Source organism: Trematomus bernacchii, unplaced genomic scaffold (assembly GCF_902827165.1).
Source record: "Trematomus bernacchii unplaced genomic scaffold, fTreBer1.1, whole genome shotgun sequence".
NCBI lineage: Eukaryota > Metazoa > Chordata > Actinopteri > Perciformes > Nototheniidae > Trematomus > Trematomus bernacchii.
The window spans coordinates 5,577,483-5,602,576 of record NW_022987720.1 but is presented as its reverse complement, the minus strand read 5'-3'; the positions used below and the strand labels follow the sequence as shown (position 1 = coordinate 5,602,576).

The 25,094-nt window shown below is 40.0% G+C and overlaps 1 protein-coding gene across 10 annotated transcripts in view; it reads left to right on the top strand.

Moving 5' to 3' along the window:
• The window catches only part of otofa (otoferlin a), an 82,224-nt gene that overhangs the window by 32,183 nt on the left and 24,947 nt on the right, over positions 1–25,094 (top strand). For all 10 annotated transcript variants that reach the window (XM_034143150.1, XM_034143149.1, XM_034143143.1 and 7 more), the window contains exons 5-19: positions 2,350–2,549; positions 11,399–11,472; positions 12,406–12,532; positions 12,935–12,989; positions 14,996–15,127; positions 17,429–17,491; positions 17,995–18,079; positions 18,209–18,368; positions 19,239–19,425; positions 20,204–20,390; positions 21,102–21,325; positions 23,369–23,477; positions 23,593–23,779; positions 24,009–24,129; positions 24,968–25,068. In XM_034143150.1, the coding sequence (XP_033999041.1) occupies positions 2,350–2,549; positions 11,399–11,472; positions 12,406–12,532; positions 12,935–12,989; positions 14,996–15,127; positions 17,429–17,491; positions 17,995–18,079; positions 18,209–18,368; positions 19,239–19,425; positions 20,204–20,390; positions 21,102–21,325; positions 23,369–23,477; positions 23,593–23,779; positions 24,009–24,129; positions 24,968–25,068 (2,012 nt within the window). The remainder of the gene's footprint in view (positions 1–2,349; positions 2,550–11,398; positions 11,473–12,405; positions 12,533–12,934; positions 12,990–14,995; positions 15,128–17,428; positions 17,492–17,994; positions 18,080–18,208; positions 18,369–19,238; positions 19,426–20,203; positions 20,391–21,101; positions 21,326–23,368; positions 23,478–23,592; positions 23,780–24,008; positions 24,130–24,967; positions 25,069–25,094) is intronic.

Here is a 25,094-nt window from a genome sequence, read left to right as displayed (position 1 = left end):
AAAACTCTGGTATACTGCAAAGTACTGAGAGTTTTCCTTGGTTATAAAAGGCTTAATCAGCATAGTGTGAAGTCCTATGGCAAGGCCTTGAATGTAATGGGCTGCGCTCCAGCTTTAATGCAGATTTACCCGCTGGCATGGGTATGTTAACTGGTGATCTAAAATGTGGAGTAAGCACAATTTACATGAAGCCTCTTCAACCCCACTCAAGCCATTAACAAACTAATGCTGAATAACCAGAACATAAATATATACAAAATTAAAGTGAGAATTACCAAACATGTCAGGATGACATTTTGAGAAATGTGTATGAAACGATGCGCAAAACATCTGGAATATTTAATATGGTGAGTTTGGGGTTTACATATTTATTTGCATAGCTAGGAAGAGCTAATGCAGAGTTTATTTACTCATATTAAAGGGGATAACTAGAGTCCAAAAACAGGTGACCAAAGCTAAAATCAAGTTGCTTATATAGATCAAATGATATGGCTTTCTGTTCCTTGCAGCAGTAAGTTGAAATGAAAGCTTATCAGTCAGCAAAATGCAATCACAATTTAATGGAGAAATCAATCTTCCAATACACCTGCAGTGGTCTGCAATAGGAGAACTAACAGCTGTCATTTGGCCAATAAAAACACCAGCGTTTAAGACTTACACATCGAGAAGGAACTTAATGAAATACAACAGTCTCTTAGCAATATCAGCACATGAGGACATTTGCCATTAACATTCATTCCTATATTCCCTATTGATTGAAAATAGTGTTTAGATCAGCTTAACTGGGAGCGGCTCAGTTCAAAGCTTATTAAAGGCTCCCCATTAGCTGTGCCCAAAAGCACGTCTTCCCGGGGTCCAGCTCCGTGGTGAGGAGGAGGGCTAGGATCATTTAGCTGGTGAATACATTATGTAAGAGTGTGTGTGTGTGTGTGTGTGTGTGTGTGTGTGTGTGTGTGTGTGTGTGTGTGTGTGTGTGTGTGTGTGTGTGTGTGTGTGTGTGTGTGTGTGTGTGTGTGTGTGTGTGTGTGTGTGTGTGTGTGTGTGTGTGTGTGTGTGTGTGAGCAGCATAATAGCATGTGTGAGAGGGAACTTGACTGTATGTGGTTTCAAAGCTCCCCATGTGCAGGATTGTGTAAGTGGTGACATGATGATACACGGCATGGGAGAGCTTCAGGGCTCACACACACACACACACACACACACACACACACAAACAGACATATGTGCGAGTAGCTTCTCATGAAATCACACACCGAAGCAGACACAGAATATTAGAGACTATCAGTACTCTACATCCCTGTAGGAGAAAACTAAATCCGACACACCCTGAGAGATAACTCCTTGTACCTACAACTGCACTGGTGTGGTTGCCATAGTGACAACTCCTAACTCCTCGTGGACCACAGTGATTGCTTTGCAAAGGATTTTGGAAATCGAGAGCGACATGGAGGGAGAAAGGGGGAACGAGAGCCCCGAGAATTTTCTCTTCTCATCCGTCTTTGTCAGTAGAATAAATTGTCCGCTTCTTATTAAAGATGAGGTCATCGTCAGGAGGATTATATTCTCCAAACACGAGTCCCCGGGAGACAGAGAAGACAAACTACGATGTCACAAATGTTTCTGGCCGGGATTAAACTAACACTCACTTTCAGTCCGAATCCCCCCCCAGTAAAACAGATGATTTATAGTCCTGGTTTGTTGTCTTGGCTGAGAACTTTTCTAAACATAATTAAATTGCTATTGTTTATTTGAGGCTAAGCTTGGAGGGGTTGACTCTCTCACTAAAGGTTTAGATTGATTTATAAATATCCTGTCGCAGTACCACAGATGGTGAGGTATTATATTTGTGTATAACTACATTGTACAGGGTTCAATACAACCCTGAACATTTTTTATATTTGTATAGGATTTCGCAAGCTTCTGAATCACAGGGCTTATTTAAGTCATTTGAAATGATCTTGACAGCTGAAGGAGTATAATTTATAACAGTAATGACAGCGCTGACAAATTATATTAGTGTCAGGGACATCAATTGTTCTTTCAATTTTGCAGTTATAGTTTCTTGTTAGGACATGTCATAAAGACCTGGGGTTGTATTTTGGAAGAGAGCTAACAGGCACACTGGATGTAGCTGAATGGAGAAATAATCAGATCTGCTCAAGAGTTTGATTTGAATAAAGTGGCACATTTTATAGATATAAAAATGGTTTTGATGCTTCATGATAAAATAATCTTTCCTATAAATGCTTAAAATTAAAATCTGCACTCTGACCTGTATAGAAATAAAGGCTTATTAGCTATCTGCTGATAACGTTGGCTGACTTTCATCTGCTTTCATGCTGTTTTCAGACCAGCGTTACCATAGAGATCAAATACCAGTCGATGGATGGCGCTGTGGGAGTGTGGAGCGATGGGGAGTTCCTGGATGTTCCTGACGACCGTGATGGGATGTTCGCCTTTGAAACTGAGAGCTTGCTGTCAAGTCAAAGCCACGGGTCTGGGACGCCTCCTGGACGAACCTTACAGGGGTCCATACCAACCTTCAGGAAGTGAGTCACACACATACACACACACACACACACACACACACACACTTTCTCAAATATTACTCGACTGCCTTACCGTGATTCAGGCTTTGAAATGCCTTTTGATTGGCCTCTGAATAGGGATTCGATGACTCCCCTCACCAGCAAACAAGATGTGTTGTTTTAATGATGTACTTCAGTTTAGGAGATCATTAACAGTAACAGTCCTACTGCGGCACACATTCACACATGTTATAAGATTGACAGATTGCCCACTGATAATGCTTTATGCTGTCCAGATGTTGTAAAATCTGTCCCTGTTGTGCAGCCTGAAGGGTCCTGTGCTTAATTACAATGGGGAGAAACATCAACAAATATATTCACCAGACACTGTTGACTAAAAAGGAGCATATTTTGAGATTCAGATTGACACAGAGTATTCTGTAAACCTGCTAGTACAGTATTTGATACAAATGTGTCTGTAGTCAATGTTCGTGCAAAGTTTGAATTACAGTACGACAGTGATCATTAGGTCATGTGCTGCTAATGATGCAATGCAGTGCAACAGTATCAACCAAGACACATCGTATAACAGTTTGAATTCAAAAGAAAGCATGACTCTTAAGAAAACCATACAGCATTAAACCTTGACAATAATGGGCTTTATTTTATATTGAACACATCTAGTCAATAAGTCATACCAAAGAAACACATGTTAGCATGCTAATGTTAGCTTTAGCTCGATGTGCAGCCTAAGAGATCTGCTAGCATGGCTGTAGAGATTTGGTCTCGGTTTCGTAAACACGCAGGAAAGGAAACGTTCAAGATATGACGTCTTAAATGAAGAGGGATAAAAGGAAGAATGAAGGTAGCATTTGATCTAAGAAGTGTCTTATCAATTGTTTTAAGTGTCTCTTCTCTTAATTAACTCATAAGGATGTTACATTTGACACATTAGAGGTTCTCAAATTAAAGGGAAACTTCACAAATGGTAAAAACGGTGAAGTTTCAGTATGCAATGGTAAACGGACTGCATTTTTATAGCAAGTTTATATAGCACTTTCCTAGTTTTTACTACCGCTCGTAGCGCTTTACATATACAAGTCAGCATTCAACTATTCTTACAGAAGCAGAGCAATTTGGGTTTATGTATCTTGCCCAAGGATACATCAACCTGTTTGACTGCAGGGACTGGGATCAACTCCTACCTTTGTGATTGTTAGATTACAAAAAGGTGTATAAAGTGTTTTTTTGGCTCTAAAGGACACTGCGTGAAGTCTGATCCTTTGCCTTCAGTGAGTTGAGAGACTTGAGTCAGCAGTGGTTGGGGCTGAAAACTGCAAGTTTGAAAATGAAAAGTTATCTTTGCTTCTAGCACAACGCATCCACTCAACTGAAGGGTCAATGGTTGAGTTGCATTGTGGGTAATGTGGGTGGCAAGTTTTATAAAAGAGAACTGTACACTGTTTGTCTGACAGTGCTTTAGGCAACATATGTCCCTGCTGGTTGAGTACTCTGAAATGTACAGAAATGGTATGTTATAATAAAAACATTGTAGGAATGAAAGGAGGTTTTTTTACCACCATCACTTAAGGGGTTAAAAATCATGAATGGATTCTGTTGGCCCTGGGTGGATGCAAAATAATAATAATAATAATAATGTATCATGTACATCTATGCAAACTTTCAAATTGCAGAAAGAAAAAAACATAGTAGCTGAAGTTGCATGGTTTGTTTAAGCATTTTATAATACATTGCATTTTCAGTTAGTTAATAATACTAGACAATCCAAGCCTGTACGAGGTTTGGTGAAAAACTGTAAGACCCCCAGCCCCACAGCACTGCAGTATGACTGAGTCTCCCTCTGTGTTTGCTTGTCGTGTTTTTGCTGAATATATGTGAAATTATCTGTGGGTGGTATTGATTTCCAGTGAGACTATCTGCACTGCCAGACCCCTAAATCCATCATTATGCAGTAAAGTCGAATCGGCCTGTGAAGAATTGTGTATGAGCAAGGCTGAATGCTGTCGGGCACATGTTTTTTATTTTTGTTTGTTGACACTGAACGGCGAAGTTGCACTGTCTTACAGCATAGAATCAAAAAACTGTTCATGTTCTGCCGATGTGAGACTCGAAGCAGCGTGAAGAAAATAAGAACATTTGAATAATCTTAACTTTTAGAGCATCCCACGGGTATTACACAACACAACCCAGTGTTTAGTTTCTGTACAAAAAAGTACTGCTGTGGAGAAATACTGTAAAAGACTTCAATGAAAGCGGGATGAAAGCAATCACCAAGCTCATGAGGTTTCACATCAACTTTCATCACATTTCCTTAACGTTCTGTAGGTGAAGCAGCTCTTTGTCCTTGCTGCTTGACAAGGGCACTTGTTATCTAGTTGCTCCTCAGAGCTGTCAGTCAGACTTGGCAAGGGCTGCTCTAGGGCATTTGAGAGTTGTTGAGAAATTGCCAACTAACTCCCAGCAATCCCAACAAATCCAGCTCTCATGTACCTCACACCGGTGTTGGCCGGACTGATGGGCCTGTGGAAGGATTTTAATAGCCTTGTCACTTCTCATCCGAATCCCGTTATAGCCTGATTCGCCAGCTGCTCAGTGGATTTCTGCTTTAGAGGTTTTCAGAATTAAAAGTTGGTATGATGTTTCATTGTGTCCTGAGTTCTGACTGAGTCACTGCAGCCAGTAAACGTTTCTTATTCGGTTAATGTGCAGGAGATGATTACCGGGGATGTTGTTCTTCTGGGATGTGAAATAGGAGGAGGGGGAGTAATACATAGAATGTCATTTTTCATTTCATTTAATCGTTTATTTGAAGAGGGACAATGCACATTGATGAACATTTTTAACAAGTAATGCTTCAAAATGTAAATATGCCGGATCTGAGCTTTTAGCTAATTTCCATCCGTAGTCCCTCACATACAACATTTAAGGACATGACATTTATATCCATAGCAAAAATAAATACATGATATGCATGATCTTTAACATCTTCTTGTCACTTCTAGCTGTTATTCATCTCACAACTTCTGCTGCCATAAGTCAATCTGAGACTTTGAACTTAAAACTTTAAGAGTTTAAGAGTTCAATTTTGTATTTAAATCACTTGAGAGACATGTAAACACAACTCCTCCCACTCACAAATGCAGTGGAAGAACAAACATGGTACTCGGTGTTCAGCCTACTGCTGTCTATTTCGATGATATCACCTGCCTGCAGCATAAAGGTCATGTATGCTGCTTACGGGAGAGTTTGGGCTTATTACTGTTTTCAGAGGGGAATTCACTTCATTATATCTGTTCATTATGACTGCATGAGAGCGTAGGTGGCTTGTTATGGCGTATTGGTTCCTCCCTATCCCCTTAATTGAGTGAAATTGAGCCCAAAGTTCAACGTCCCTCTGCAGCTTCTTCATCATCTCTGGTCCTGCAGAATGATTTATGGCGGTGCCCATGAAGCGCATTGTGTTATCTGCGATACCACAATGCGCCGGCTTTGCAGGGGTTTTGTTATTCCTAATAAATAAATAAATCAACCTATGGGGGGGGTTTCACTGCCAGTGAAGCAGATCTGCTGAATAGTGCATGCATGGGAGCACATGTGCCAGACAACAAGAGAATGGATCCAAGGCTCCGATTGTCATTTGATCTGTGGACATCAAACGCTGGAAAAGAAAATGAACAAAGAGATGAAATGAGTTTGCATATTAGTGGTAGATGCTACTTTGACACTGGTGCAACAGGCTAACAGCACAGCATCTTCTTTCTCTTGCAGAAAATATTTGTAAATGATTTGGCATTGCCTCACTGAAACTGAAATTGCTTTAAAGAGTCATTGTGTTTGTTCAAATTATTTTAATGTGCATGAATCATTTGCATAACATCAGATTGGCACTCAAAGGAGACCATTCTGCCCGGGTGGAGCTTCTGCTGAAAGGATTTACTGAAACAAGTGTTCAATTATTTATTCAAATGTTCTGCTTGTGATTCATTTGTCCATAAGTGTAATGTGCTGTGTCTTCAAAGACTGCATGTTGATAATGTATCATCACATGCAGAATAATGCAGGTGTTGCAGGCCTCTTATCTCACTGTGGAAACATCCATAGCAACAGACATGTCAGTTAAAACACAAACATGCTATTGTTTAACAGTATCGGTATATTCATTTTACATGTGGATTTTGTGCCTTTAACATTTTTGGAAAGTTATTTTTCACATACGGTGCTTTTTAGACATCTTTATTTATTGTACGCTGTTGCAAGCCGTCAGCTTGTCGAAAGCTGTAAGCTCTTGTCAGCAAACGAAAACCCTTCAGATCAGTGAGTCGAAACATTGCTGACACTGCAAAAGCAGGTCATATTTACAGAGTTTCAGTTTGAGACTTATTAAGTTTCACATTTTTTTTTATCTATACACTCAACTTATAATGGGATTTTTCATTATCCATAGGCTAGGTTTTTTTATATTATCTGAAGCACTGTTATCTGTTCTCTTGCTTTCTCTCATGCTGCAGAGACAAATGCTGGATTGAAGCAGCTATTTCTTGAATTTTTGACATCCCGTCTTTCTTCTCGTGTAGCTGTATTGCCTCGGGGCTGCTCTGTGTTTCTTTCAGTTTGCTGTACTTTGCAGTGGAACTTCTTTCTCCAAGCTTTTGTGACGGTATGTCAGCTCCTCTTCTTATTGTTCTGTTCCAAGCCCTGATGTGGGAGCAGACAATGACGAAATGAAGACATGCCTCCTGGGGTAATCCTAGTTTCTTCATCAGCTGTGTGTTTGTCCCAGACAGGAGGAAGGATCTCTTCTCATTAAGAGATCATTACTTTTAAGAATTCTTAAAAGGACATTTCTTTGGAGTCCCTAAGACATCCGGGGTGTCGAGAAAAAGGGAACATTTTGTTCTGAAAGCCTTTTTAAAGTAGTCTGAATCATATTGTATTTCCAGCCCAGTTGATGCAATAACAGAGTAAAAAATGCAAGAGCGCTATTTGGAGTGAATATTAACATTTTAACAGTCATGGCTATTCTTAGAAAAAGTGGTTTTGTGATGTGCATTCTTCTAGTCCTACTTCATGTTCCTCTACCATGCTGCTTTTCTTCCTTAGTTTGCATTATGCAGATGAAGTATCACCCACACAAACACACTGTCAAATATGGTGGAGGTATATGTTTTATCAGATTAATGCACACGTAAAAAAAACAACCCTTATCCCTTTTTTGTTTGTGCTATATAGGCCATCAAGGCTCTAAGCACGCTTGTTTTCAAGGTACTGTATAAGGGCATTAAACTTGCATTAGCTTCTTACTGTGTGACACTAATGAGGGTAAAGTTATGAGCAAACATTTGCAAGATCACAGGCATGCAAAAGAGCTGCATCAATTAACGTTCTGAGCAGATACGCAACAGCACTTGAGAAAAGATACCGATATCATAGGGGTAAATTATATTGATGTTCCGTTGTATCCGTTGTTGACATGTAGAAGTAGATGTCTCACTGCATACAACATTTCAAAGTTGGAAAACATTACTGCAGCACCAAGTAAAGTCATTCTAGGTATTTCTAGAATGAATGAGAAAGTATTTAGAGCAAGAGCACTGCAGAGCATTCGATAATCTTTCAGGAAGGAGAGTTCTGGTTTTGTGAGAGTTTTCAACCCCCTGCTGTGTTATCGGGTAGAACGAATCGTTGGCTGGCTGCAGTCCAGAGGATGCTAGAAGCTCTGATATGTGTGCACCCACTGTGTGTGTGTGTGAGGGAGGGGGGACAGGTGTGTAGGAGCTCCTTTCAGCAGAGTCCCCCGAGCAGAACGGACAGTATATGTCAATGAATTATTGATCACTGGCGGTTCATTTTTTTTTTTATCATCCACCAAATTTTCAAAGGGATTCCACATTTTGACAATATTGATATATAATGATATCATTCAAAGAAACTCCTCTGCCCTCACAGTGTGGGCAGGAGCACAGATACAGTATACTGCAAGCTTAAACTAAAAAAGTTAAACACAGGAGTTGTCCATTGACGTTTTTTACAGAAAGCAATGAAAGCGATTACAATTTGGAGAAAAACCACACTTATGTCTTACTTTGACCCTCTGCTGGCAGCAAGTTCAAAGCCACATCTTTTAGGTTAAACTGCATTATACACACCCCTCTGCTCCTGACACTGCTTGACATGCACATCTTTGATATGCTCATAACGGCAGGGAACATGTTTCATGTACAGTTTGAGACCCTGTTTATGGCGGAGATGGAAATCAAGCTGCAAGGTATGGGCGAATAACCCTGGGAATTATTGAGCAACTTATTCATGCTCTCATGTATTATTGATTATCGCACAATCACCCCCAGACATGCAGTTCAGTTAATGTTCAGCACGAGCAACATGTTCATATGTAGCCTGAGACATCTGTTTTATTTCAAATATGTTACAACAGTTATCTCTATATCTGCAACACATAGCTTCATGTCTCATTCAAAAGCGTTTGTGTTTGCTTGATGATCAGTTATAATTTGCAGTCGCCGATGCTTTTATGTTGTTTATTATTTCAGATCAAAGGAAAAATAAGGAAAGGAAAATAATGGCTTTAACAGCCTCTTCAACTTTCCTCTATATTTTCTTTTAGAGTTTTCTCTGCAAACCACCAAAGTAAAGTGAACATTTGCATATTTCCATTAACTCTAATTGGAAGCCCCACTTGTGAACAGGATTGTGCCCATCACTGACATATTTGATAAATGCATGTGTCATTAGTTCTGCATCGAGGGATGAAAATCAAGTGAAAAACGTTCAAGGTAAATCTCCTTTGAAACTCGAGGCATGACTTGCTGCTGAAAGAGTTTGTGTCTGATGTTTGTCCTTGTATGCACTCTCAACGCGGCTTGACAAATGAAAGAAGAAGATTATAGGGAGACAAGTTTGATGCCTCAATGTATATTCCCTCAAATCTCCTCTCTTTTGGTCGGCCATTACTGTTCTTGTGCAGAGGATGCTTTCTTACTGCCAACAGAGTAGCAGCAGATCGCTGTCTTTACCTGCTATGACTTAATGGCCTTCTGCCTAACTGCTCTTATAACAACCTATGTTTATTTTCTCTTGATGTGTAACTGTGACCTCTCTGTGAAGCAAAGGCCAAAGTGACATGACATTGTTATTGTGGCAAAAATATTTTAGAAAGGAAAGTTTGATGTACTAAGTGTGTACGCATGACTTTACAATCAGAAAAGGTTTAAGGTACTAAGATATTAACGTTTACTCTTGTTATTAAACGTTTGTTTTCCTCTGGTGGTAATTTGACCCGCGATTCCTCTCACTGATTTGACCAAACAGTCAGTTGCTGCCGCTATCATCTGCATAGTTAACCAAACACCTTCAGTGTTTTCTCTACTGTGTGTTAAAGTACAGTAGCACAGTAGTGTTGCACAGAGCCCCCCCCCCCCCCCCCCCCCCCCCCCCCCATCCTTCCACTCTTCCTCCTCCTCTCTCTGTATGTTCTGCCATGTACCTCCACCTCTTCCTCTCTCCCTCCCCTCCTCCCTCCTGGGCATCTGTTATCTTGCATGGCTGGTCTGGAGGATGTGCACCTGACAGGTGAACAGTATGGAAATATAGTTCCAAATATAAGAAAGCTGCAGGAGGATATTTTTCAGGGATTTGTATTGTGATCAACCTCTGTGGAGATCAGTAGTCTTTCATGTGGTATGTATAACACATATTGTTCACACATTGTGTGTTTGTCTTTTAGTTTTGGTAGATTATTGTTGTATCATAGATTGGATGGGACAACAAGCTTGACTGGATAACTGGAACATCACATTTTGCAATTAACCAGGACTGCAATGCACAATAACTTAATTATCAATACATTGATTTTCCAGTTAGTTAATTCGTTTTGTGGTCTATTAAATGTGAATTACAAATTGCTTACATTTTCCGCAGATTGCCTTATTGATTATCTAATTGATTCAGGGTTTCAGTAACACTCAACAACATTTTAAATGTATTTAGTTTTTCATTCATTTACTGTTATTTAATTAACTGTCAGCTGGTCAAACTGCACTTTATATTATATTACATTGTAGGATGAGAATCCAAGTGCACATTGTCAGGCGTGATCGGCTTTGATTTGAGTGGAAAAGCTTTTTATCTTCTTTGTATTCGTATTCCCATGCCTCCAGGCTTTTGCTTTTAAATCTCTCTTGGCTCTTAGCCATGAACCTGTCAATTGTCTTTATCCAATGAAAAGAGGTTAAAGGTTGCCTCTAGAATAACGAGGGAAAGATCAAAGCAGAAATGAAACTCTGATAGACTCGGCTGTGCTTGAAGAAACAAAAGGAAAGCCTTCCTATTCATTAATTCCCTGACATGTATCCATATCCGCAGCAAATTGGACGGTCACACTTATTTTTAATTATTAAGTCCCCTCATTTGTCGTCCCGCTGATGACATCACCAGCTCTTTGTTGATGTGGTGACATATGATCCAGATATTATCAATGTGGAGACACAGGATACTCTTTGTTTTGAGATTGAGGGTCTGGAGAGTTGGTGAAGGGGGATTAAATCCACATGAATTAAATGTCTAGCCGAGTTAAAAAGACATCCATGACAAACGTTGTGGTGTTGGGTTGCATTTTGATTGAGTCCACGAGAGGTTCATGGGGTTTTCAGTCTGAGGCAAGTTCAGTACAAAGTTTTATCAGTAAAGTTTACAAATTTTTTCTTTTTGGTTTTGAGTGTACTGATGGAAAATGCATCTCATTAAAAAGAATCAAAAGGTTCACTTCATCATGATACACAGTATGACCCCTCTCTCTTTTTCCTCCTATCTTCTGTCTCTGTCTCCTCCCTCAGAGCAGGGAAGGGAGTCTTCTCAGCCATGAAGCTCGGCAAGATCAAGAGCTCTAAGGATGATCACAAGAAAGCAGGTATAACAACCCTCAAGACACAAGACAAGGCCCATTTAACCCAAGCTTAAGATAATATTTAGATTTTGTTAATTCACAGTTGTTTTCAAATGTTGCAAGTTAGCTAGAGGAAACAAATATAGGCCCGTTAAGTTACTGAAGTCTGAGCCCACCCTCCCTGAGAAAATGTTACCCAGACTCAAAGATAAACTAGTGAAATATACATTGACAATTAAAGCAAAAGTACTGGAATAAGCCTATTAATATACATTGAGTGTTTTTTGTTTCTTTTTGAATTTTGAATTTTTTATTTATTCCACAAATATACAGTATAACATACATGGAGATGTACATAAAAATCACAACCGCCTCAGTTTACAGTCCACTCAAATCTACACGTTATTGCTCACATACACATACATACATTACCCCTTTCCTTCCAAGTCTTGGCAAATTATACATAAATACAGACATTCATTTAAATTCTCTGACCTTCCCCTGGGTAGTCGGTACCAGAGGTCGCGTTAACCGAATATTTTCAGTCTATGACGGATTTCTTTAACAATGACGGAAAAATCTGAAAGCAGTCCGAAGTCTGAATCACATTTTGACTGTTGACAGTCAAAACCGACGGGTAATACTGGATTCTTTTTTTGACGAAAATGTTACGATCCTGTCGCAACCTCTGGTCGGTACAGACAGGTATGCTTACAAATCCGAAACAGGTGCTAGTTCAAAATGAAATATAAAATAAAATAATACCCAACCACATTGAGTGTTTTTAATTGCATAATGTAAACCACCCAAACTTTCCCAGAAAATAGAGAAGCCATGACCTCAGTCTCCTCATTAGAAGGCACTGCTGTGGTCCTCCCAACATCACATATTCTGTTCTCTCTGGTGATGGTCGCCATTGCTAATGTTAATGGTCTCGATTATGATTTTGTCGTTCAGAGGAGCCGGCGGTCCTGGAAATGGAGGACCTGGACAGGAAGGCGATGCGTCTTTCCGGGACAGTGGACCCAGACACCATCTCTTTGGCCTCCGTCACCGCCGTCACCACCAACGTCTCCAATAAGAGGTCTCTATTGGTTTCTACTTTGTGAAATGCGGCGTCCCACTTCCCTTTATATACTTATACATGTGGCTCACTCATGATAGGGGAATACGCTCCAACACACACACACACACACACACACACACACACACACACACACACACACACACACACACACACACACACACACACACACATCCTTAATGTTTCACTCAGTACTGTACACCTCAAACTGCTGATGCTGCAGGATAACTTGAAGTTATGCCTTTTAATGGCATACATTTGAATAAACACATTCAGCCTGGGAGAATGGAAAAACGACAGCATGCACAATTTCAGATTCAAACTTGGAATTGAGTCTGTAATCATTTGCCACCTCAGTGTTGGAGCACAGGAGAATGTAATAACAAAATTGTGTTTCTGAAGGTCAAAGCCAGATATCAAGATGGAGCCCAGCTCTGGACGCCCAGTGGATTATCAGGTGTGTGTTTGTGTGTTTGTGTCTGATTTTGATGTACAACTGGCAGGATGATTTGAAAGAGGAAGAAGCCAAAGCACATCTTCAATGTGAATGCAGAAGATGCTAAACTTTAGGCTACCCTCTGAAGAAAAACTATCCGTCATTTCGGAAAAACACATACTAGACACCAGAGGTGTGGACTCGAGTCACATGACTTGGACTCGAGTCAGACTCGAGTTACCAATTTGATGACTTTGGACTCGACTTGACAAAATCACAAAACACTTGCGACTTGACTTGGACTTGAACACCAATGACTCGGGACTTGACTTGGACTTGAGCCTTCTGACTTGAGGTGACTTGATAATTTAATTCAGGGGTCTCCAACACGCCGATCGCGAGATGCCGCTAGAAGAGCAGACTCCCGTCGGCGAGAGCAGAATCTTCAGCCGCTGCAACTCTTGCTGAGAATCCATGCAGGCAGGGGTGGGACTTTATTTTGCTGAGCCACCATGCGGCCAATCATATGCGAGGACACACTAGGATCATACCATTATGTGAAAGAAGGGTGGGGGGCAGACGCTCCAAAGACAGCAGGTGTAGTGGTACAGGCCAGATACACAGAGCGACGGAGAGCCGGATTTAAATGCAAGCGCGTCGGAAAAAAGTTAAGAAATTTGCGAAAACCGAAAAAAGGAGCAGCATCTGGCTGCATTTCAATGATATTGGAGAAAGCAAAGCTGAGTGCAGGATTTGTAAAATGAAAATAACCTTCAGAGCAGGGTTTTTTTTTTGGTAACCACTCAGGATTTATTGCCAGAGGTGGGAGAAGTTCAGATCTTGTACTTGAGTAACAGTACCAGAGTGTAGGAATACTCGGTTACAATAAAAGATCCTGCATTCAAAATGTTACAAGTAAAAGTACAAAAGTATTAGCATCAAAATATACTTAAAGTACCACCTGCAGAGGGATCTAGATTCAGGTGTTCTTTTCCCCATAGAGACCGCCTCGCTGCACATTATCCCTTGCATAAAGATAGATTGTGGGTCCCTTATAACATGTTGTACACAGTGGAAATAAACATTCTGGTCACCTCAACATCAGGGATCTTATACATTAAACTCCTTCTGAATCAAACCGTCACGGTAGCCTTACCTTACTGATCCCTCTTAAAATAGAAGAAAACACGTTACTTTACCAGCAGAGAGAAAATTGATTATTAAATGATTAATGTGACTAATAAAGAGCAGTTTGATTATTAAGTATTATTCTGTTGATCGATGTCATTACATTTGTTGAAAAGCACATAAGGACTTGTTTAAGACTCGTTTTGTCAAAGTTTAGGACTTGGACTTGACTTGAACTTTCCCATCCTGACTTGAGACTTGACTTGGACTTGAGCGCAAAGACTTGAGACTTGACTCGGACTTGAGCGCAAAGACTTGAGACTTGACTCGGACTTGCAAAACAATGACTTGGTCCCACCTCTGCTAGACACCACTCCCATATATGCACAACAATAACAACGGTGTGACAGCAATTTATCTCCACAATTTCAAAGAAAATAAACAAGAGAATAATTGTGTAACTGTCCTCCCATACTCACGGCCTATATTCAAGGCCCATTTTGTTAAAGAACATTGGGGATACATTAATTCACCAGAATGAAAGCCTGCTTTAATCCTAGGGTGCAGACTTCCTTTTCTTTTTATGTTTCCCTCTGTTCATTATCTAAGGACAAATTAGACCAGAGGGATATTACTTGGATGAAGATGCCTTTAACTGAGATCTAGTTTGTCCATCCAATGCTACATTTGCCTGGGGAGGCTAATAAAGTGTAATCTGGCAAAAGCACTCCTTGTCTGGAATCTGAATTATTTGTTTTGGAAAGGTCAATTTGTTAGTATTTGCCTTAAATTGTCCTCAGTGTTAGTGCTGCATTGTTTCATGATGTATGATGATTGTATTACTGCCACTGTTGGAGATAACTCTGATTCATATCTCATGTGCTTATGTCTCCCTTCAGATCAGCATCACGGTGATCGAGGCCCGGCAGCTCATCGGCCTCAACATGGACCCTGTGGTGTGTGTGGAGGTCGGAGACGAGAAGAAGTACACGTCGATGAAGGAGTCCACCAACTGCCCCTACTACAATGATGTGAGACCTCATATAGTAATATACTGTATACAAGTTCCACCTGCAAAAACACAACTTTAAACTAATAATGACTTCCTTTTTTACCTCTGAATGTCAACTACAATTTGTTCATCCTATTCTTCATTTTCTTTCTTCATCATAAACAATCATATTCCCAAGGCGGATGATATTTTGTATATCCTATGCGTTATTCTAGTTATACTTTTAAGTTGGCAAAATCTACCTTAAAGTGGACCTATCATGCTATATCTGAATAATATAGTGTAGGAACATACCTATATAAGGCATATTTATACTTTTTTTTTTTCAAAATACCAAACAGTTCATGCATTTTAGCCATGCCTAATTTTGCTCAATTTGACATTTTTTATCCCTGTTTTAGCAAGGGCAGATTCTGTGAGAACAGCACCACCTACAGGCCTGGCATATGTACTACAGCGTCTCCAGCGCTTTCGAACGGCAATGGCCGTGGCTGTCTCCTCCTGATTGGTGGAGTTGGCCCAATAGCCGTAGCACCACTGTCCTGACGTCAGGACAGTGTTCAAATCTGGATCAGTTTTTATCAGATCCGTTGCAGCCCCTTTTTTAGAGATTTGGGTATGGAGGAAAATAGAGAGGGTTGTGTTTTCTGACACTTGGTGAAAAGTGAATTTTGCATGATAGGTCCCCTTTAAATCCCATTCTGGTCAACACTGATGTGTTGTTGAATCAGGTTCAAATTCAATTCAAAATAACAATAATACTATTAAATATAAATATAGGCAGGTACAAATCCTGCTACAGTATTTCAAATGTATTGTAGTGTTAATACAGTAAAAAAGGTACAATGTGGATGGGTCCTGTAAAATATTATGACAATGTTTGTTATGTACCTTATAACTAATGCCAAAAAATAGGAAAATGTGTATTAGCTACCTCAGTCACCCCAGACATATTGCATGCTTTCAGTAGCATTTGTTAATGTGAATATATGAGCTACAAAACCAAGTTATATTGACCTGAAACAACATGATTGGTTTGATACTGTGCATTTATCTTATCACAGTGGTATTGTAAGAGCAGGTGTTTCTCAACATGAAGACATCAGTTAGTGCCTTTTTGTTGTTGTTCCTTCAACCAAACACTCACTCAGTGTGTAGAGCTGTAAGTGCTCTCTATGATGTCCCGATGTAGTGATTTATTGACTTTGAAATACTACCCTTTAAGCTCTTAACTAAAGGGTTGTTACCCGCTCTGAGTGTTCCTGAACAGCAGAGAATCTCTCCCAATAGTAAATGTTGGCAGTGGCGAGGGTCGTGCAGAGCTTAGAGAGGAAATCTGTCTGCTATTGATTCCTTCTGTTTGTGTGAAGATCCCCTGCGGACAAACACACTGGAAACCAAAGTGATCAAGATAATAGTCTTTCATGCTTTCACTCCAAGTATCCAGAACCTTCTGTTTATTCTGAACCCGTGCTGCGGCGTTCAGATAAGTTCACACGCTTTCAAAATAATCCTCTGAAATGCGCTGCAGTGGAAAACTACAATCATCCCTGGTCTTTCAAGGTTTACTGATCATATTGCAACCACTACATCATCATGAGAAATATAATGTCACCCCATTTCATCAGCCATGTCCTTGTTGCTCTGCTTAGTCTTTCTTTTAGAATACATATTTGATCCTGTACTAACAGAACTCACATTTAGCGTTATGAATAACCTGCGAAATCCAGCAAAAAGTTTGAAACAGTGTGTGATGCCGGCAGGGATCAGTGTGTGATATGAGGCATATGGTTATAGATGTAGCCTGCAGAAAAGTCAGTGATGTGCAGTTGTGAAGAATGTGGCTGTGCCCTGTGTGATTATTTCCTCTATTGTCAACGCACTCACATGAAAGAAGACAAACAAAGTGGAACTACAAAATCTCATGAGACACATCTGAGTTTTCCTGTGTCTGTGTACCCTGCAAAGCCCTGTCTGTAGTATAGATGTATAGCATAGCAGCACCGATACACTGATACCTGAACACACCTACAGGAAAGACATGATGAAACTTTAAATCAGACATTTCTTTAAGCTTAATCTTTGCTTAAGAACTGAAAGCCTGAGGGATTAGCGCTGTGATGTGGCTACAGTATGATCTCCTGTGAAATGACATGACCATGTTTCTCTTCATCCCCTCAAGTGAACTCTGCACTGATATCTGGATTTAAAAGTTACCTGCCATATTTTATTCCCAGGGCAAATCTGCAAAAGTGTTATCTAGTAGAATATGGGAATACATTTTAATGGGCACAGCTTTTTTTTCTTCCGCTCTCTGCAGTATTTCGTCTTTGACTTCCACGTCCCACCTGACGTCATGTTTGATAAGATCATCAAGATCTCAGTAAGTAATCCGTACCCCAAGAGTACACACTGCAGTACGGCTAAACAAACGTTCACCACCCCATCATTCCTCTTCGGTGCATGTTTGGTGAACATTACATATTTTACATTACACTTCAGGTTCTTTTTGGGAGCACTTGGCTGCATAATTTAATATTTTAATGAGAAAACATTGACTTTTATTCAGGAAAATCCTCCTTAATACTTTATCTAACAGACAAGAGCCTCCTTTGGTATGCGCAGTTAACTTCGAGGATATAAAATGATATTGCTGGTTATTGCATTAAAGTGATTAATTAATGATCTAAGAGAGTAACAGATAATGTTTAATGTAAAACTATGAAGACATTATGCAGCCCTTAGTTACACATAAAGACCGTGGCCATCTGTCTCTCTATAACACTCAGCCTACTGAATTATTTATGGACGTTTCCAATGCAATAGTGAATCTTTCGAGAGTTTACTCTTTGTCTAAATATTTCATCTTCAATTCTTTCTGCGCAGGTTATTCACTCCAAAAATCTTCTTCGGAGTGGGACCTTGGTGGGAAACTTCAAGATGGATGTTGGGACTGTTTACTCTCAGCCTGGTAAAATGAATAACTGATCATAAAATACAGGCATAGTCTATTTGAAAATGAAAATGCATGTTGTCTTTTGCTCACTGCAAAGTGAAACTGGATTTAATTAAATATGTTTTTGATTTATATTTATCCTAGAACATCAGTTTTACCACAAATGGGCCATCATGTCTGATCCTGACGACATAACAGCGGGGTGTAAAGGATATGTGAAGTGTGACATCGCTGTGGTCGGCAAGGGAGACAACATCAAGACCCCGCACAAAGCCAACGAGACTGATGAAGACGATTTAGAGGCGTAATGAGCTGTGTTTCAGATTTAATTCATTTAAAGTGGACCTATCATGCTATATTTGAATAATATAGTGTAGGACCATACCTATATAAGGCATATTTATACTTTTTTTTTTTCAAAATACCAAACAGATCATGCATTTTAGCCATGCCTCATTTCGCTCAATTTGAAAAATGTTAGCTCTGTTTTTGCAAGGGCAGATTCTGTGAGAACAGCACCACCTACAGGCCTGGCATATGTACTATAGCGTCTCCAGCGCTTTCGAACGGCAATGGCCGTGGCTGTCTCCTCCTGATTGGTGGAGTTGGCCCACTAGCCGTAGTGCCACTGTCCTGACATCAGGACAGTGTTCAAATCTGGATCAGTTTTTACAGTATCAGATCCGTTGCAGCCCCTTTTTTAGAGATTTGGGTATGGAGGAAAATAGAGAGGGTTGTGTTTTCTGACACTTGGTGAGTTCCCTGGAACACCGGGGACACATATTCATGTATAAAAGACGTACAAAAGTGCATTTTGCATGATAGGTCCCCTTTAAAATAATATTAAACATTTCCATTTTACTGATGTAAAGTGCTATAACAAATGTTACAGTGGATGTACATGTTCCCCCTATAACAGACATTTTAACATTTAAATAATAGAGATTTCTATTCAAGTATGTCTGAGATTATGAGAAGATACTCAATATTGAAAATTGTATCACTTTGACATTTACCAAAACTGTGTTAATATTACTGGTCATTCTCAAAAAACGTTTTGAACAATCACCAAGAATCTTCTAAAAGCTTTTTCCACGAGCTTTACTTTTCTGAAGTGTAATCTATAACTCCACCATCTGTCTGAATGAGTTGTTGTGCTGCTGTTTGTCTGCAGGAACCTCCTGCTCCCTGAAGGCATCCCAGCAGAGAGGCAGTGGGCGAGGTTTTATGTGAAGATCTACCGTGCTGAGGGGCTTCCCAAGATGAACACCAACATCATGGCTAATGTGAAGAAGGCCTTCATAGGAGAGAACAGAGACCTGGTGGACCCCTATGTTCAAGTGCAGTTTGCTGGGCAGAAAGTAACTACCACCACATCCTTCAGTCCTCTATGCTATGCTACCTTTCTAGTGATGTTAGCACTCCCAGAGGGATCAATATATAGCTTCCTTACAATACCTGTGGTTTTGTGAATGCATGCATTTGTATGATGAATTTCCTGGACGGTAAAGCTTTAAAGTAATCAAATAGTTTTACGAATGTCTTTCTATATACATATCATTATAAGAGAGAGGCATAATGAAAACATATCGTAGTTTAATTTCACTGCACAAAACCATTATATATTATTTCTGTTTTAGGTACCCATAGGTTTTACTACCTTTATTTTATTTTATTCAATTATTCTTTGCAGTTTTAGAGTCTCTTTTCCTCCTTATTGTTTCGACAGGATTTTATTTCTGATAAGTGGAAGAAGTTCAGTTACACAAAGATGACATGTTATACTAACTGAACTGCAGCTTTGACAAATATCTAATTCATTTATCTTACTAAGGCTGCGGAAGCCTTCTATTAACTTTTGGTGAGCTCCAAAAAGCATTTTCACACAAAGCGAGAACTGAAACTCATCCTGCATGCCTCACATTTTAATGTTCTGTCTTTGCAACCAGTATAAGCACAGGAAACACTTATGGCATATAGACATTCTTTCAATTTGCATAAGGGCAGAGCATTGTTTTGGGACGAACTTAAAGAAACGAGCAATTTACATTTATTACTTTCTGAAAGTCTGTGAAGTAGAATAGCTCAGTTTAGTATTTAGTTCTTCTTCCTAAGACTTTCTCCTTCATGTGTCTCTAGGGGAAGACTTCGGTCCAGAAGAGCAGTTATGAGCCCATCTGGAACGAGCAGGTGGTCTTCACCGAGCTGTTCCCCCCGCTCTGCAAACGCTTGAAGGTCCAGATACGAGACTCGGATAAGGTCAACGACGTCGCCATAGGAACCCACTTTGTTGACCTACGCAAGATATCAAATGAAGGTGACAAAGGTAGGTCAACACACACAGTTCCTCTTGTTGGAGTTGATTAGCTTTCAGGTACATTAATTAGTCAATCTTAGCTAGTTATATTTTAGCGTATGTGGTAATTAGCTGTGCTTTGTGATCCGAACCACATGACCCACCTGACCCGTTGCTAATGGCTGTATGAATTTAGTGGAAGACATTAAAATTGACTTGAAATCAATACATACATTAGCATATATTAAATCCCCACACACCAGCAATGCTGTCACATTTCTAGATGGAGGAAAGATTGGTGAGCATCACCAGTTACTTCTATCTTGACTGATCAGACAACCAAGAGTAAAACATTGCTGAAATTCAAAAATAATTAACTTATAATTCAATGTAAAAAGACATTCAATATCCACACTGTTTTTCTCACAACAGCACACTTAACAGCTTAGCTTAAAACAGTACTCAAATTAAGCCAAATGTGATTAAATAAAATCTGCTTTTAAACACTGGCTTGACGAAAATGAGCTATGAAAGAAGTGGCTCTGGTGAAAAAGTAAAAAAAAAAAGATTTTGACTAATACTAAATCCCAATAAGGATCATAGGCTTGATAGTCATTCTTTGTTTCTAGAGGAGTGAAGATCTAGTGTTTGATGCTCTGGCTGTTGATACTTAAAAACCCTGAAATAAAATTGTCAAAGGTTTCTCATATAGACATTTCCTTTTCCCTTTCCCTTCTCCAGGGTTCCTGCCCACCATGGGTCCGGCCTGGGTCAACATGTACGGGTCGACGCGTCAGTACACTCTGATGGACGAGCACCAGGACCTGAATGAGGGTCTCGGAGAAGGCGTGTCCTTCAGAGCTCGTCTCCTGATCTCCATGGCCGTCGAGATCCTAGACACCACTTCACCTGAGCTCATGAGCTCCACCGAGGTGCAGGTGGAGGGCGTGTCCAACATCTCAGAGGTGAGAAGATCTGACACAGCTGAGTGGGTGTTGGATAGTCTCTTTGATGTAACCATCCAAACTTTGTTCACCAAGGGCCACATACAGCCATATACGAAGGGCTGGGCCCCCCACTAGAGGTGAGGAATTTTGCCTCATAAGTTAAGTTATAAGGCAGCAAAATCAATTAAATGTAAGTGCGGGCCGCATTTTGCCCCCGGGCCATAGTTTGGACACCCCTGCGTGAGAGGATATTATGTTATGTAAATGAACCATTAATTTCATTAAATAATAAGCTGTTATCCTTGCCGGTGATCAATGAATACAAATTAAAAAGGCTGTTTGACATCCCCTGAACTCCAACAAACTGTGTGATGCTACAATATACCGTCCAATTGGCCCATGTGCAGTTCACTGCTCTTCAGGGAAATCAGAAACATTAGATGCCTTGCTCCAGGGCATGTTTGGCAGCAATTCGACCCCTTGGCTGTTGGTGTTGTTAATGTGTCCCCTGGGAGCCTCAGTCATTGATGCCAGTATGAGTCTGTGCCAGTTGTCGAGCACTTTGCTTTCCAGGAGAGGCAGATTAATAATTTAATCGAAGAAATGCTGTAAATTGGAACAGCTTTAAAACAATAACACAGCTCAAGGGGTTTATCCTGAGGTGATGCACTTCTGAAATGTAGCTACCCTCTAAATATTGAACTTGAGATTGGTTGTGTTCATTACTTGTTATCTATAACACAAAGAAATAGATAGTGAGTTCATTATTGGATATAAAAAACGACGAAACAAAGCAATTAGCTGACTTGTGGTGTGACAGAAAACAAGTATTATCTCTTACCTGTAGATTGAGAACGTTTCTCTGGGATCAAGGTGAAACGTAAATAAATAACACTAACACAAATAAATAAAAAGACATTCACACAACCCTGAGACTGCAGATGTGCTGCCAACCAGGTAAAATAATAGTTAAATAGTGAAAACAGCAGTCTTGTTAAGTCATTCAGGGTGTCCGCGGGGTCTTAAAAAGTATTAAAAGTTGATCAATCAATTTAGTGAAAATTAAGACTATTAAAAAGTATTAAACGGCATTTTCCAAGGTATTAAATGTTGTAGCTTGTTTTCAATAAGTATATAAATTGTCCAAAGAGGTTGTATTCTACAGTCTGCCTGAATGTAATCATTGCGTAGGTGTGTAGTGTGATTCTGTGTATTTATGGCATCCCGTTGGATTTGACGTCATCTAAACAGGACATCGCACGCTCACTGCTTGATAGCGCGCGAAGGCCCTTTTACGCCGGTTGTTAAACAACATCGTTATGGGGAAATGCAAGTTTGCGTCCAAATGGTTGGAAGATAAGGAGAAAGGACAATCAATACTGTATATAGTAAATGTGAGGTAAAGTGTGTCGCCAATTTAACCGGTTAAAACTCGAAGTGTCGATGAGGTCTTAACATTTATGGAAAGGGTCTTAAAAAAGGTCTTAAAAGGTATTACATTTGACTTCAGGATTCCTGCATATACCCTGTCATTGTACACTGAAGACACAGCATATTTGGGCATTCAAGGACAAATACTTGCTACTATGGCAACCTTTTTTGTTGTGCTAGTTGTGTTTAGTCTTTTACCTACTAAAAAATAAGAATTGACTCAGTGTATTCAAATGTAATTCGCCATGGGTCCAGTAAACAGGATAGTGTACAGGATTTAGGCCGCTATGTGCCTAGCTGTATTGTTGCTTGGAGACATGATGTATTGCTCAAAATGATACTTTTAAAGGAATAATGAGTATTGTTTCATATGTAATAACAAACACATGGATGAATGAAATCGTAGGGCAGAAAAGAATGTGATAATGAGTGCACTTACAGATATAATGTTCAATGGAAGTGGCTCAGTAACTCAGAGGGGAGGCAGGTTGTTTTATGTGCGCTGTGAATTACAGAGAAGAGCAGATGCTGCAGTTATTCTTTCACAGACGCCACCATAAAATGAATGCCCTTCAGGCCAATAAAATGTTACACTCTTTGTTTTGTTCGCGCTCCTCCTCTCTTCATCAGAGTGCCACTGGGAAAATGGACGAGTTCTTCCTCTTCGGTTCCTTCCTGGAGGCCACCATGATCGACAGGAAGATCGGTGACAAACCAATAAGTTTTGAAATCACAATAGGTAACGTAACCTTTTTCCTAATCCTGTTCATATTGAGCTGCCCTCCACACGTTTACAATATGAAAGAGAAATGTGACATTGTAATAAGGCAGTGCGATGATCTGTCCGTAAACAGGTAACTACGGCAACCAGATAGATGGTGTAAGCAAACCTTCCTCGGCGAAGAAGAAGAAGAAAGATGGGGAGAGTGAGGAAGAGGAGAACGAGCTCATACAGAACTCCAGTGAGGACGAGGCGGACGAGGATGCAGACCTGGTGTCCGTCTCCTCCACTCCTCCAATGAGGCCCGTCATCACCGACAGGTCAGGGGTCAGAGGTCACTGGGTCAAGCTCAACCATGCAAACAGCCATGTCTGATATATTGCTGATGTTGTTTAAAAGTGCTTCACCTTCTTCACAATTATCAGAGAAGACTGTTTGCAAGAATTAGACACTTTTCCCAACACATTCACTTTTTTAAATAAACATTGTTCTTGGTACACAAGTTAAGGGTTTTAAACTGGACTAACACATTTTGTTTGTACTTCACAGGAATTACTTCCATCTTCCCTACTTTGACAAGAAGCCTTGTGTCTACATCAAAAGCTGGTGGCAGGACCAGAGGAGACGACTTTACAACTCCAACATGATGGACAAGATCGCTGACAAGCTGGTCAGTTTATACTTTTATTCTCAATGTGCAAAGATGTGCTCAGCTTAAAGGTGGGGTAGGTAAGTTTGAGAAACCGGCTCGAGATACACTTTTTGTTATATTCCATGGAATGCTCTTAACATCCCGATAGCAATGAATATCTTAAGTGCTTTGACAAAAATTCCATCAAAAATGTCATCTGTGGAAGCCGTAATACTGTAAAAAGCACGACCAATCATTTTAGCCGGCCCGGCTAAAATAACTGGATGGCCTACCTGCCTGTCAGCCTTCCATCTGTGCACAAACTTATCTCGTGCCCTCATTGGTCATGTGCGCGTTCATGTGTGTTGAAGGCGGGGCTCTGTAAGGAAGTGGCAGATTTTCTCCGGTCGTGTATTTTCAAATTCTAGCGATCTCGAGCTGGTTTCTCCAAAATGACCTACCCCACCTTTAATGGACATGCTTTCCTCAATTTTTATGTGGCATGTAATTAATACCAAGAGTATAAGTCTGTAGTCTTGGTAACAGCCTTGTGAAGCTTTATTCAGGCACAAAAAGGTAAAGAAAAGAAGACAAGTAAAGGAACACTGCCTCATAATAAACAAACTACATTCTTTCTATACAAGGGATAGCATTTATATTAATACAAGTGAAATCGTTTTATTGTCTATATAAAAAGTGGTTGGATAAACTGTGTCTATCTTGTGAAAGGATACTTTTGTAGACAATAGTATCATGTGTTTGTATGTGTGTAAAGATAAAGGGTATTTGACATTTGTAAAATATGTGTTGTAAATAAACACATGATCACTAACTGCTTGTTTTGTCCTGAGCTCCAGTATTTGTTGTGTCCCAACAGGAAGAGGGTTTGAATGATGTTCAGGAGATCATGAAGACGGAGAAGGCTTTTCCAGAGCGCCGACTGAGGGGGGTGCTGGAGGAGCTCGGCGTCGGCTGCAGGCAAGCAACAAGATGACAATCATTCA